Here is a 12,597-nt window from a genome sequence, read left to right on the forward strand (position 1 = left end):
CCTTTTCATTTATTGATTGACTTATTGACTATGGGTCCAGGCCTCGTCACCATTAAAACCTTTTCCAAGGTGCAAGTGGTGATTGTTGTAAGTGTACTGGCTGCCTTCGCACACAATCTTGCTATTGTGATTGGCCGAAAGGCAAAGGACGCGCGAAGCTCAACAATTCTGATTGGTCGACATGTCTGTCACTCAAATGCCGGTGACGGTGGAGAAAAAAACTAACGGTTATTTATCGCACTAATGTCGATTAATTGTGCAGCCCGAGTTGTTATTTTCAGGTCTTGCAGGTGTTTAAATCGCCATGTAAAATATTTTATATGTAAGTTAAGTGCATTTTGAGCGCTATCAAGCATGCATGCTTTATTGGTATGCACGATTACTTAGATGCAGTCCACTACACATAAGCTTGTTTGCCTGCCTAGTGTTTGAGTCGGTGCCGAGCCTGCAACGTCGTGAGCAACAAAAGGTATCGAAATATGATACCAATTGATTCTACGGGCTTTGTTGTATCAAAAGATTTAATAAAATAATAATAAAGTAGCCAATTCTGTAGAATGCAAACCCTTTACTGCACCCGCGTCAAACTCAGATGTGGCCCGCCACTACATTTTATTTGGCCTGCGAAAGCCTGGAAAGAAAGTACTGTAACTTGTCTTACTAAATGTATTCTTTATTTCTATTTTGGGAGAAAAAAAATACATGTACTCCATGTAATCGCAAATGATGTTGATTTAAATATTGTCTAATTATGAAAAAATATATGATCCAACATTCAAACCATTTTTTAAATAGAAATAAATACTAATAATGATTTCAAAGCAAGTTATCCATCAAATTGTGCAATGTAAAAGTAGCAATAGATTTCATGGTACAATTGTGAAATTGACTGTGGTTTTTACAGCATTTTTCTCTTAATGAAAAAAGCACTACTTTTTTTTGCTGTAATAAACTGTGGTGCTGTTTTGGCATTTACAGTAATACAACGAAAAATGTACAGTTGCGATTAAAAAAAACATAAAAACTGACAGCTCAGGTACCAAAATGTTACTGTAAAATAGCTTTTTTTTTAATTTACAGTAAAAAACAAATGCAAATTTTACAGTAAAATTCTGGCAACCGAGCTGCCTTTTTTTTAACCATTAAAACAGCAGTACTGTTTTTCCATTTACAGTAACATACACTCAATTTTGAGGTGATATTACTGCAACTTACCATATTTTTTTTTACGTTTTAATAAATAAATCTACTAAAAAATGCGTAGAAAAATTGTGTAATAATAGTGTTCACTGTTGGAAGCGGCCCTCTGGGGCCAAACATAATTGCGATGTGAAAATGACTTTGTGTAGTCAAATGCTGCATAACAAGAGACCAGAACACAGTATGAAGATGTCACCTGCTCTCCCAGCGCTCTGCAGGTTGCTCTGACCCAGTGCTGCTTGTAATTATGGGCCGGCGGGCTGGTCAGACTGAGGCTCACGTGTTCTTCATGCTCGGCTTTCAAGTTGCAGAAGAATTTGGAGGGCTCCAGGACCCACGGCAGAGGCCCCCCTTCAAACAGCATGTCTTTGGAGGAACCGAGAGTCACGACAGCCACAGATGCGGGGTCGATGGCCTGCCAAAACACACATTCACGACAATTTTACAAGCAGGCGAACGTAGTGTTGTTACAGTGAAACACTACAGAGAAGCTAAAGTGGGTCAGAGAAACAACGTTTGAACAACAATAACACAATCTCAGCAAGTGAGGAATTCAAAAAGACGATGTCATTCACTGTGTTAAAACATTTGTCACCTCATCTTATTTCCTGGTGCTGAATCCTGCATTGTACAACAAGGCTCTCATTCCTATGCAGCAGAGAGAGGGGCGTGCGCGTATAAATCAGACGAGCGAGCGTATAATGCATAATTAAAATGCATGGAGGCTAGAAGAAACCCAAGAGGGGAGGATTTGAACAGTCGCTGATGATCGCGTTTCTGTCTTGATTGCGAGGGCAGGCTTTGTGCGTGCGTGTGCACAGGTGCGTGCACGTGCGGCTTTGCCGCCTTCGAGGACAAAGACTAATTGGCTCTTTAAAGCGCAGAAACAGAATCAGGACCATGGTTCCGGCTAAACTTTGTGACTGTGAGAGCGTGTCAGCGTACAAATAAAAATTGCTGCTAGATGAACAAATAGATGATTACCGTATATCTCGGACTATAAGGCGCACTTAAAATCCTTTCATTTCCTCAAAACTCGACAGTGCGCCTTATAACATACTTGCCAACCCTCCCGAATTTTCCGGGAGACTCCCGAAATTCAGCGCCTCTCCCGAAAACCTCCCGGGACAAATATTCTCCCGAAACTCTCCCGGCTCCATGCTCCATGCGGTCCTGAGCGAGGACAGTCTTTTTTCACGTCCGCTTTCCCACGATATAAACAGCGTGCCTGCCCAATCACGTTATTCCATACGAGGCGTCCGGCATACCGCCGATGAGCATGGTGCAGATGTAGAAGATCTTCTCGGCGTCCGTGTTGGCGCACACGTTTAAAGCCGACGCTGGTCAGGCTGCTGAGGGTGAAGTAGAGGGCGGCGATGTACGAGCTGCGCACCAACGGGCCGCCGACCGTGTTGTTGACGTAGGGCAGTGGTCCCCAACCACCGGGCCACAGTCTGCAGGGATACAGTCCGTAAGCACACATGATTGTATTTTTTTATTAACCTCCGTCGGACAACATTTCAAGCGTTGACCGGTCCGCAGTTACAAAAAGATTGGGGACCACTGACGTAGGGCATCTCCAGGCGTTTGCCCAGCTCATGGAGCCATCCTTGGGGAAGAGACGGGAGGACAACAGGGTGACAAGAACTAAATCATCCAGACTAGAGATAAATTGTATTATTATGTTTATCTTACCTAAAAATAAATATATTTATTAATTTAAAAAAAAAACTAAATACATTTTTACTATATTTTGCTAAAAACATCAAAATTAATTGTATTTTTATTTGTATTTTTTCTGACTCCTTATTACATCCAGCCATAGAATTATACATTAAAATAAACATATTTGAAGTAATTAGTTTTAAATGATCATAATAATTCATTTAAAATGACCATATTTAATTATTAAAATAATTGCTTGTTTATCAACAACTTTAGCATTTTATTCATTACATATTGAAGCTCTCAGAAGCCAAGTTATGTTATATTCCTTAAGATTTATTTATGCAAGTTTGAAGTATCAATTATCTAAACAAAGTTTTGTTTACATATTTTCAGGATGTAGAGATATATATATATATATATATATATATATATATATATATATATATATATATATATATATATATATATATATATATATATATATATAAAAATACTTGACTTGGTGAATTCTAGCTGTAAATATACTCCTCCCCTCTAACCACGCCACCCGGCCCACCCACGACCCCCACACCCCACCCCCACCTCCCGAAATCGGAGGTCTCAAGGTTGGCAAGTATGCCTTATAATCCTGTGTGCCTGACATACGGAATAATTTTGGTTGTGTTTACCGACCTCGAAGCTATTTTATTTGGTACATGGTGAAATGATAAGTGTGACCAGTAGATGGCAGTCGCACATAAGAGATACGTGTAGACTGCAATATGACGGCAGTCACACGTAAGAGATATGTGTAGACTGCAATATGACTCAAGTAAACAACGGCAACATTTTATATGTTCCATAGAAAATATAGAACATTACACACGGCACTCAAAAACCTATCAAAATGTTTTAGAACAACTTTGGCAAGCTATGAAGCCTGATGGATTGTATTGTGCTTCAACATACAAGTATTATTATGGTGTGTGTATAATCATGTAAGACATATTATCTGGCGTTATGTTTCGCAATATTATGCAAAAGCAACTTTTTTTACCTTCTGATGTGTATTTGGGATCTGCATAAGTCCTGAAAAATTGCGCGCCTCCGCCTTTGTAGTCGATAAGCTTCTTCTTTTTTTCTATCTTCTTGTTATGGGACATTCATCCTCCGCTGTTGCCATTTCTAATATAAAGTAGTGTAAAGTTTTTACTTATATCTGACAGTTCTGGTCGAACGTTTTTTCACGGTACACATTTCCGGCCTTGTTGTTACACTAGTGAGCCACGGATGAGGAGATGCTGCTCCATTATTGATTGAAGTAAAGTCTGAATGTCATTAAAACAGTTAGCTCCATCTTTTGACACTTCTTCTACTCCCGTCCTTGCACGCTACACCGCTACAACAAAGATGAGGGAGAAAAGACGCTGCCGAAGGTGAGCCACGTAAATAAGACCGCCCACAAAACGGCGCATCCTGAAGCTACTGTCAGAAAGACAGTTCGTCGCTACATCTGTAAGTGCAAGTTAAAACTCTACTATGTAAGGCAAAAGCCATTTATCAACAACATAATCCATGCAACATTTTGACCAAAGAACCACCATTACATGTTATGTAGACTACAAGGAAGTGTTTTCAATTTAGAAAAAAAAATAAAAATGACTCCTTATATATGAAAGAAGATTGAAAATAGACCATTCATCGCCAGTGCGCCTTATAATCAGGTGTGCCCTGTGGTCCGGAAAATACGGTATACCGTATATTACCAAATAGTAGCCCGGGCGTTTATTTCACAAAATCGATTTTGGAGACAGGCGTTTAAAAGAAGCAGGCGGTTATTTGCACAAGGCTTTTATTTATTTTTGCACCAGCCTGCACCAGGCCATTATTTGGTTACAATGGTTACTGTCCAGAAATTTTTTTTCGTACAAAAAACGTTAAATTTAAAAGCTATTGTAAACATACAAACAAAAAAACAAGAGATCAACATGAGGTAGGCTATCAAAAGACAAGAGATCAACAAGGCCTCAACATGGCAGTAGTGCAACAATTGTCAAATAGAATACCAATACTAAAAATGAATAAACTTTTTAAATAAAGCAGCCTACCGGGAAAAATAAAATTATGGTACCAAGTACTCAAGTATAAAACCCACCATCAAAACAGAACAATAATACTGTCACTTAAATAAAATAAAAGCTACAGTACTCCAAGTTTTAAATAAAGCAGCATACAGGAAAAATAAAATGATGGTACCAAGTACTCTATAAAACCATCAAAACAATAATACTGCAGCAAACGCAACCCCAGTAGCATTTTAATCAAAATTATGCAAATAACAGCCCATGGGCGGCTATTTGGACATAGGCGGTTATTAGGAAGAGGCGGTTAATTCACAAAAAGGGGTCAGACCCTATTAGGACATGGGCGGTTATTTGTCCGAGGGCGTTTATTTGGTAATATACAGTATATTTTTTTTACATAAGCTGCAAAAAAAATATTTAAGTTTTACTTTAAAAACTGGCAGTTCAATCACCAGAATTTTACAGTAAAATCAGTGGGTTTTTTACAGCATATAAAAAAATTTGATAAATGCAATGAATGGAAAAACAATACCACTGTTTTAGCGGTAAAATTCAAGAGACAGGGCTGCCAGTTTGTTTGTTTTTTACCGTATAATGTTTTATTTGTTTGTTTTTTAATGTTTTAGTGTCTTACTGTGTATGGAAAAAAAAACAGTACCAAAGTTGATTTTACGGTAAAAAAAAACTCAATTTAACCATAAAATCTGTTGTCAATTTTACAGTCTACACTTTGATTTATAATTTGTTTTGAAATCATAAGTCAAGCAGATATTTAAGTACAGTATTTATATTTATTTTAACAAAAAATATTTTTGGAATACACGATAATATAATATTTTGATAATATTGAAGGGACAAGCGGTAGAAAATGGATGGATGAATTTTAAAATATATGCAATTGCATGCTGTACATGATTTTTAATGTCAAAAGGAAAAGAACAAACATATTTAGTAAGAAAAGATGAAGCATTTTTTTAACGCATATTATTTCCAGGCTTTCGCGGGCCACATAAAATAATGTGGCAGGGAAGATTTGGCCCCTGGGCCTTGAGTTTGACACCTGTGTGCTAGATGAACAAATGCATGATTATGTTATCCCATATTGTTGCAAAATAAGTGCTTTGGAAACTGTCTCTGTGTTTAAACGCTTTCTCAAACGCTACTTAAAAAAAGAAAATGCACACATTTTGTCCAAAGGTAATACTTTTTGGGTTTTTTTTTTCTATGAAATGTTATGACACACAAAATAGTAATTTAAACACTTCAATAGTATAAATAGAGTGAAATAAATATACAAAACTCTAAACCAGTGAAGTTGGCATGTTGTGTGAATGGTAAATAAAAACAGAATACAATTATTTGCAAATCCTTTTTAACCCATATTCAATTAAATAGACTGCAAAGAAAAGATACTTATCGTTCGAACTGGTAAACTTTGTTATTTTTTGCAAATATTAGCTCATTTGGAATTTGATGCCTGCAACATGTTTCAAAAAAGCTGGCACAAGTGGCAAAAAAGACTGAGAAAGTTGAGGAATGCTCATCAAACACTTATTTGGAGCATCCCACAGGTGAACAGGCTAATTGGGAACAGGTGGGTGCCATGATTGGGTATAAAAGCAGCTTCCATGAAATGCTCAGTCATTCACAAACAAGGATGGGGCGAAGGTCACCACTTTGTGAACAAATGCATGAGCAAATTGTCAAACAGTATAAGAACAACATTTCTCAACGATCTATTGCAAGGAATGTAGGGATTTCACCATCTGCGGTCCGTAATATCATCAAAAGGTTCAGAGAATCTGGAGAAATCACTGCACGTAAGTGGCAATGCCTGTGACCTTCGCTCACTCAGGCGGTACGGCATCAAAAAGCGACATCAGTTTTTTGGGTTTTTCAACCAAATATAATTAAGTAATAAACTCACCAGGGTGAAATAGAATTCATAAGGGTGCATAATAAAGTCAGGTAATCATCAAGCCAATATATGACATTTTTATGTCGTACCTATAAAAAAAAAAGTTCCAATAAAAAAAAGAGATTTCCTGAACTGTAGGTAGGTCATGTTGAGCAGATCAAATGCTCTCACAAATCTACATGTACATTCTGTTGGACCATATACTGACCTACAAATTATTGCCGATAAACGACATTATTGTCAACACTATTTTGAGACCAAATAAACCACAGATGTAATAATAATACATAATAGAAGTATACCCTTTCATATACAATAAACTTGTATTTCTCGTGTATTTTAACATTGTAATTGGAATGTAAACTTTTAAATATCCACGTTTGATAAAACAAACACATGGTAAACATAAATAGACTCTGTTAGCAAAATGTTGCACTTGAGTAAAAATCACAACCAAAAGCAACAAAATAGGTTCTGTCTCTGTTGAGAAAAACAATAAATAATATGGCCAAATAAAATAATAAAATAATAGTGACCATAATGATCAGTTATCTTTATCACAGTCTTGTAGAATGTGCTCAAAAAGTACTTTTAACTATGTTGTATTTTTGTTTAATAACTAAAAGATTCGACACACAATGTACTTCCATGGCAGAGGAAACATTCAATATGATTCTGGCGTCACAAGAGCCTTTTTATTTTGTATGTGTGTGTTTACATATGTTTATCTTCTTCCACTTTATTTTGTAAACCTATTAGAATGTTTTTTTTAAATAAATGCCAATTAGGCGATCACTTCCGGTTTACGTGACATCACCCGAGTTCACTTCCTGTTAAAAGGACCTTTGTCTGTTTCAACTTGACACTGTGGACTTTGTATCCATCACTTTGCATAAAGACAGCACATCCTTTATGTTCAATGTTAGTTCTGCATTTTAGTAGTTCATACAAGTTTAGATTAGGGATTAGCGTTTCGAAATGGGGAAAGACGTTAATGTCTCTTGTTTTCATGTTAGCATCTAAGTTAGTAATTAGCAAGCTAAAACTCTTAATGTGTAGCTATTAATCACGGTTTTACAATCATTTTAATCTAATAAGGTAATACTAACAGTCGGGTGTTTTACAGTGGGTATTACTACCATTTATGTGCATGTAGTTCAAACGCCCATCTGGGTGTTGTTGATAAATAGCTTTCGCTTTGCATAGTAGAGTTTTAACTTGCACGTACAGATGTAGCGACCAACTGTAGTTACTGAGAGTGGTTTTCTGAAGTGTACCTGAGCACATGTGGTGATATCCTTTACACACTGATGTCGCTTTTTGATGCCTCTTGCAGCCCGCAACAACGCGTGCACACGGCGGTTATCGAGGCTGGCAAACTTATCCCAGTTCATTTTCATTATCAAATATCGGCCCAGGGGCCGTATTTATCAAGCTTCTTAGAATTACTCCTAAGAAGTCTGCTAAGAGTTGACTTATGAGTAAAGAAATTGTTCGCTGAAAGCTGCACTTAAAAGTTAGTTATCAAGCGTCTTACTCACACTTTCAGCGAAGTGTAGGACTGAATCTTAAGTGTCACACTCAAAGCCGAATTACGACATTACTATGTGCCGTAAACGGAATTTTAGGTGACGTCATTTCTGTGTCCATAGAAATGACCAATCACGGAAGGGAATCCCTTGTCTAAGAATAAATAAATATCTTAGAAATATTTAAGTGGAGAATGGGAGTGTATATTCTGACAATAAACTACAAAATAATACAAAACAAACAAACGATATTGCCAATGAATCAAAAATAAATGTTTCCTTTTCTTTCCAATTCATTAATTAGGCAACTAATTTGAAACTGGTGTGGGTGGCTCTATATACTAGCCACATGCAGAAATCAACATGGAATTGAAAAGAAAACCAAACTGGCGAGAGACACTGTTGCATTTTCCCAGTGGCGAGATATCGAAGCATTGTGATGACCTTTAGTTCTGCTGTGAAAGCTCTGCTGCGTGATGTTGTTGATGAGATGACGCCCCTTATTAAATCTGTGACAAAAATAATACCCACTCTGTCTAAACGATACCGTTTGATCAGCTGCTCGTCATCAAACAAAGCCAGGACATCCTTCCGCTCCCTGAACGTTCGCGCACGTCTCTCTCGCCTCAGTGCCATCCCCCGCTGGCAACTCCTAACCACTTAGGACACCTCTGAAGGTCTCTTAAATATCGTGGCGAGTAGGAGTGATTCTTAGACTTAAGAAAGTTGATAAATAGCTTTTATTCTTAAGTTTGAGAGTAGGACTAAATTTAGCAAATTCTCAGGATTTAAGTGTAAAATGGCACTCTAAGAAGCTTGATAAATACGGCCCCAGGTCTACATGTACACTTTGTCAAATCCACCTTTGACATAAGTCATCGGTTATCCGTAATTAAAAGTACAATATTGTGCATTCCTGGTGATGAATTCATATAATGTTAAACACATTGTCACAATGATTAGAGCAACAGACATGGAATATGCAGCTTTTTACAGTACTTGAAGTCAGCACAGGTACCATCATGGCACCCAGTTACACACTAACGGCCACATTTTCAGACACAATATGTGAGAGGACACTCACAGCGAGGGGAACATAGGCTGCAATGGTGATCTTGGCACTGAGGTGAACGTTGCCATGGATATAGCTGACCAAGAGAGTGGTGTAGCCGGGGGCGAGGGCTTTGGCTTTCACCCCGCTGCAGTGTCCCACACCTGGAGCCAGGCCACCTGTGGCGCACACAAATAAGGGTTAGGAGACCCACAAAATCAGCACAATGGAATTGTGCAAATCCCCTCTTATCTCCTTATCTTGATTCATTCCTGCTTACTTTTCCAATGATTGAAAACACGAAAACATGAGGCAAGGCCCATTAAACAGAATATTCCAGACTCATTTTGACGTGTATCGCTTTTTTTTGTAACAACTACTACAGAACTACATCAGCAGATGCAATATATATGTGATACCAGGATTTAGCATTCAAAAAATCATTAGTGAACTCGATAGTAATATTTTTTAAATTATTTTAAGAATAAAAAATCTGTCATTGTCAATAAGTCACACCAAATATGTTTTCATATCTGACAGGTCAGTTTCTTGACTTTTTGTGAGAATTATTCCCTGGTCTGCTCATACCCTCCACCCCTGTCAAAACTTTTATTTTTCCCGTTTTTGTCCGTCTTTCCTGGTGTCTTCCCAGTCTCGTTTTGTTTGTTTCGGTTACTGCAGCGATGGATTCGCTCAACAAGCCTCCGTCCAAGTGTGGGCTCATTAAAGGAGCTCTCAGCGTTTCATGTTCCGTGATTCCACCAAACAACAACATGACAGATATGGATGACTAATAGGAGACTTATTAGTGTGGGTGTTGTTGATAAATGGCTCTGGCTTAGCATAGTAGAGTTTTAACTTGCACTTACAGATGTAGCGACCAACTGATGTCGCTTTTTGATGCAGTTTCGCCTGAGGGATCGAAGGTCATGTTGGTTTTTGGCCTTGCCGCTTACGTGCAGTGATTTTTCACCAGATTATCTGAACCTTTTGATGATATTACAGACCGTAGATGGTGAAATCCCTACATTCCTTGAATAGCTGGTTGAGAAATGTTGTTCTTATACTGTTGGACAATTTGCTCACGCATTTGTTGACAAAGTGGTGACCCTCGCCCCATCCTTGTTTGTGAATGACTGAGCATTTCATGGAAGCTGCTTTTATACCCAATCATGGCACCCACCTGTTCACCTGTGGGATGTTCCAAATAAGTGTTTGATGAGCATCCTTCAACTTTCTCAGTCTTTTTTGCCACTTGTGCCAGCTTTTTTGAAACATGTTGCAGGCATCAAATTCCAAATGAGCTAATATTTGCAAAAAATAAAAAAGGTTTCCAGTTCGAACGGTAAGTATCTTGTCTTTGCAGTCTATTCAATTGAATGTACACTACCGTTCAAAAGTTTGGGGTCACATTGAAATGTCCTTATTTTTTAAGGAAAAGCATTGTACTTTTCAATGAAGATAACTTTAAACTAGTCTTAACTTTAAAGAAATACACTCTATACATTGCTAATGTGGTAAATGACTATTCTAGCTGCAAATGTCTGGTTTTTGGTGCAATATCTACATAGATGTATAGAGGCCCATTTCCAGCAACTATCACTCCAGCGTTCTAATGGTACAATGTGTTTGCTCATTGGCTCAGAAGGCTAATTGATGATTAGAAAACCCTTGTGCAATCATGTTCACACATCTGAAAACAGTTTAGCTCGTTACAGAAGCTACAAAACTGACCTTCCTTTGAGCAGATTGAGTTTCTGGAGCATCACATTTGTGGGGTCAATTAAACGCTCAAAATGGCCAGAAAAAGAGAACTTTCATCTGACACTCGACAGTCTATTCTTGTTCTTAGAAATGAAGGCTATTCCACAAAATTGTTTGGGGGACCCCAAACTTTTGAACGGTAGTGTAGGTTGAAAATGATTTGCAAATAATTGTATTCTGTTTTTATTTACCATTTACACAGCGTGCCAACTTCACTGGTTTTGGGTTTTGTAAATGTTGACAATATTTCAGGGTTCCTCATGTAATAAATCCATAAAGTGTTATAAAATTGTATAAAATGGAGTAGATAAGTTATTTTGATGTAGAGAAATGTCATATTTTTACAAATTTTCCCAGATTTGCCTTATTTTGAAATAAAATATTGACGTTCTTCTTAGACACACGTAATAAAGGTGTTTGATGTTTTTTGTTGATAAATTGAACAACATTAAACATTACGTCACTACTGGTCCCACCTTTACTAAAAAATCATGTTAAAAAAAACTACTTAAAGCCTTATCCAGATGTTTGCTGACATATAATATTCATTTTTAAATAACTTTTACTGCAAATGAATGTTGCTTATCGGCCTCCTTGACTACTAACAATCGGTATCGGCACTGAAAAAAACGTATCGGTTGGTCTCTATCCAATGTGTAACTAAAATGTGAGGCAATACTTTTACTTTGCAGCCAGATTGTGCTTCATTGTCGGAGGTGTTGGTAGAAAAAGCAACATGAATCATTGTTAAAAGTTGCTAAATGACCTTTCTCTGTTGCAGTTGGCATTATGTCTGCAATGTGAGTGAAGAAAAGAAAATTATCAATGAATGACTCCATGAGTGAAGTGCTGCTGGCCAACAATCACCTTCCAGCTGCTGAAAGATGCCTTGACTCTCCTCATCAACCTGCAGGTCAAAGTGGGAGCAGTCGCTCAACATGACGCGCTCCAGCCCCTCCTCCTCCAGCAGGCCAAATATCCTGAGGGGCAGATCCAGAGTCAGGCCCACCCGGGCTTCCACTTGGCAGGGAGCAAAGTCCATGGCCACAGGTTCAACCACGTACACCTAAAAGAAATATATATATAAATAGATAGTACTTTATTGATTCCTTCAGGAGAGTTCCCTCATCATTTCTCTAATCAGGGGCGACCAAACAGACTGAAAAGTGCAAAGGATGTTTTTTTTACTTTCAAAACCAGTACATAAGATTTTTTTGAAAGGAAAAAACAGTCTGTCAACTTTGTAGTATTAGCGTCAACAAAGGAGTAGGAAAAAGCAAAGCTTATTTATTACAACCCCTTTTCCATTTCATTTCACAGGAATTACTAAAACATTTGTCTACTTTCTGTACAGTTCTCCTGAACTGTTTCTCAGAATTCCTCTTTCTACTTTGTAAATATTTC

At 37.7% G+C, this 12,597-nt stretch overlaps 1 protein-coding gene across 2 annotated transcripts in view; it reads right to left on the reverse strand.

Annotated features, from left to right (window-relative positions):
* Nucleotides 1-12,597, reverse strand: part of nup210 (nucleoporin 210) — a 131,079-nt gene that overhangs the window by 87,149 nt on the left and 31,333 nt on the right. For both annotated transcript variants that reach the window (XM_062052741.1, XM_062052742.1), the window contains exons 13-15: nt 12,061-12,259; nt 9,463-9,608; nt 1,397-1,615 (exon numbers count right to left, since the gene is read on the reverse strand). In XM_062052741.1, coding sequence (XP_061908725.1) covers nt 1,397-1,615; nt 9,463-9,608; nt 12,061-12,259 — 564 coding nt within the window. The remainder of the gene's footprint in view (nt 1-1,396; nt 1,616-9,462; nt 9,609-12,060; nt 12,260-12,597) is intronic.

Source organism: Entelurus aequoreus, linkage group LG07 (assembly GCF_033978785.1).
Source record: "Entelurus aequoreus isolate RoL-2023_Sb linkage group LG07, RoL_Eaeq_v1.1, whole genome shotgun sequence".
In the NCBI taxonomy this organism is placed as follows: Eukaryota; Metazoa; Chordata; class Actinopteri; order Syngnathiformes; family Syngnathidae; genus Entelurus; species Entelurus aequoreus.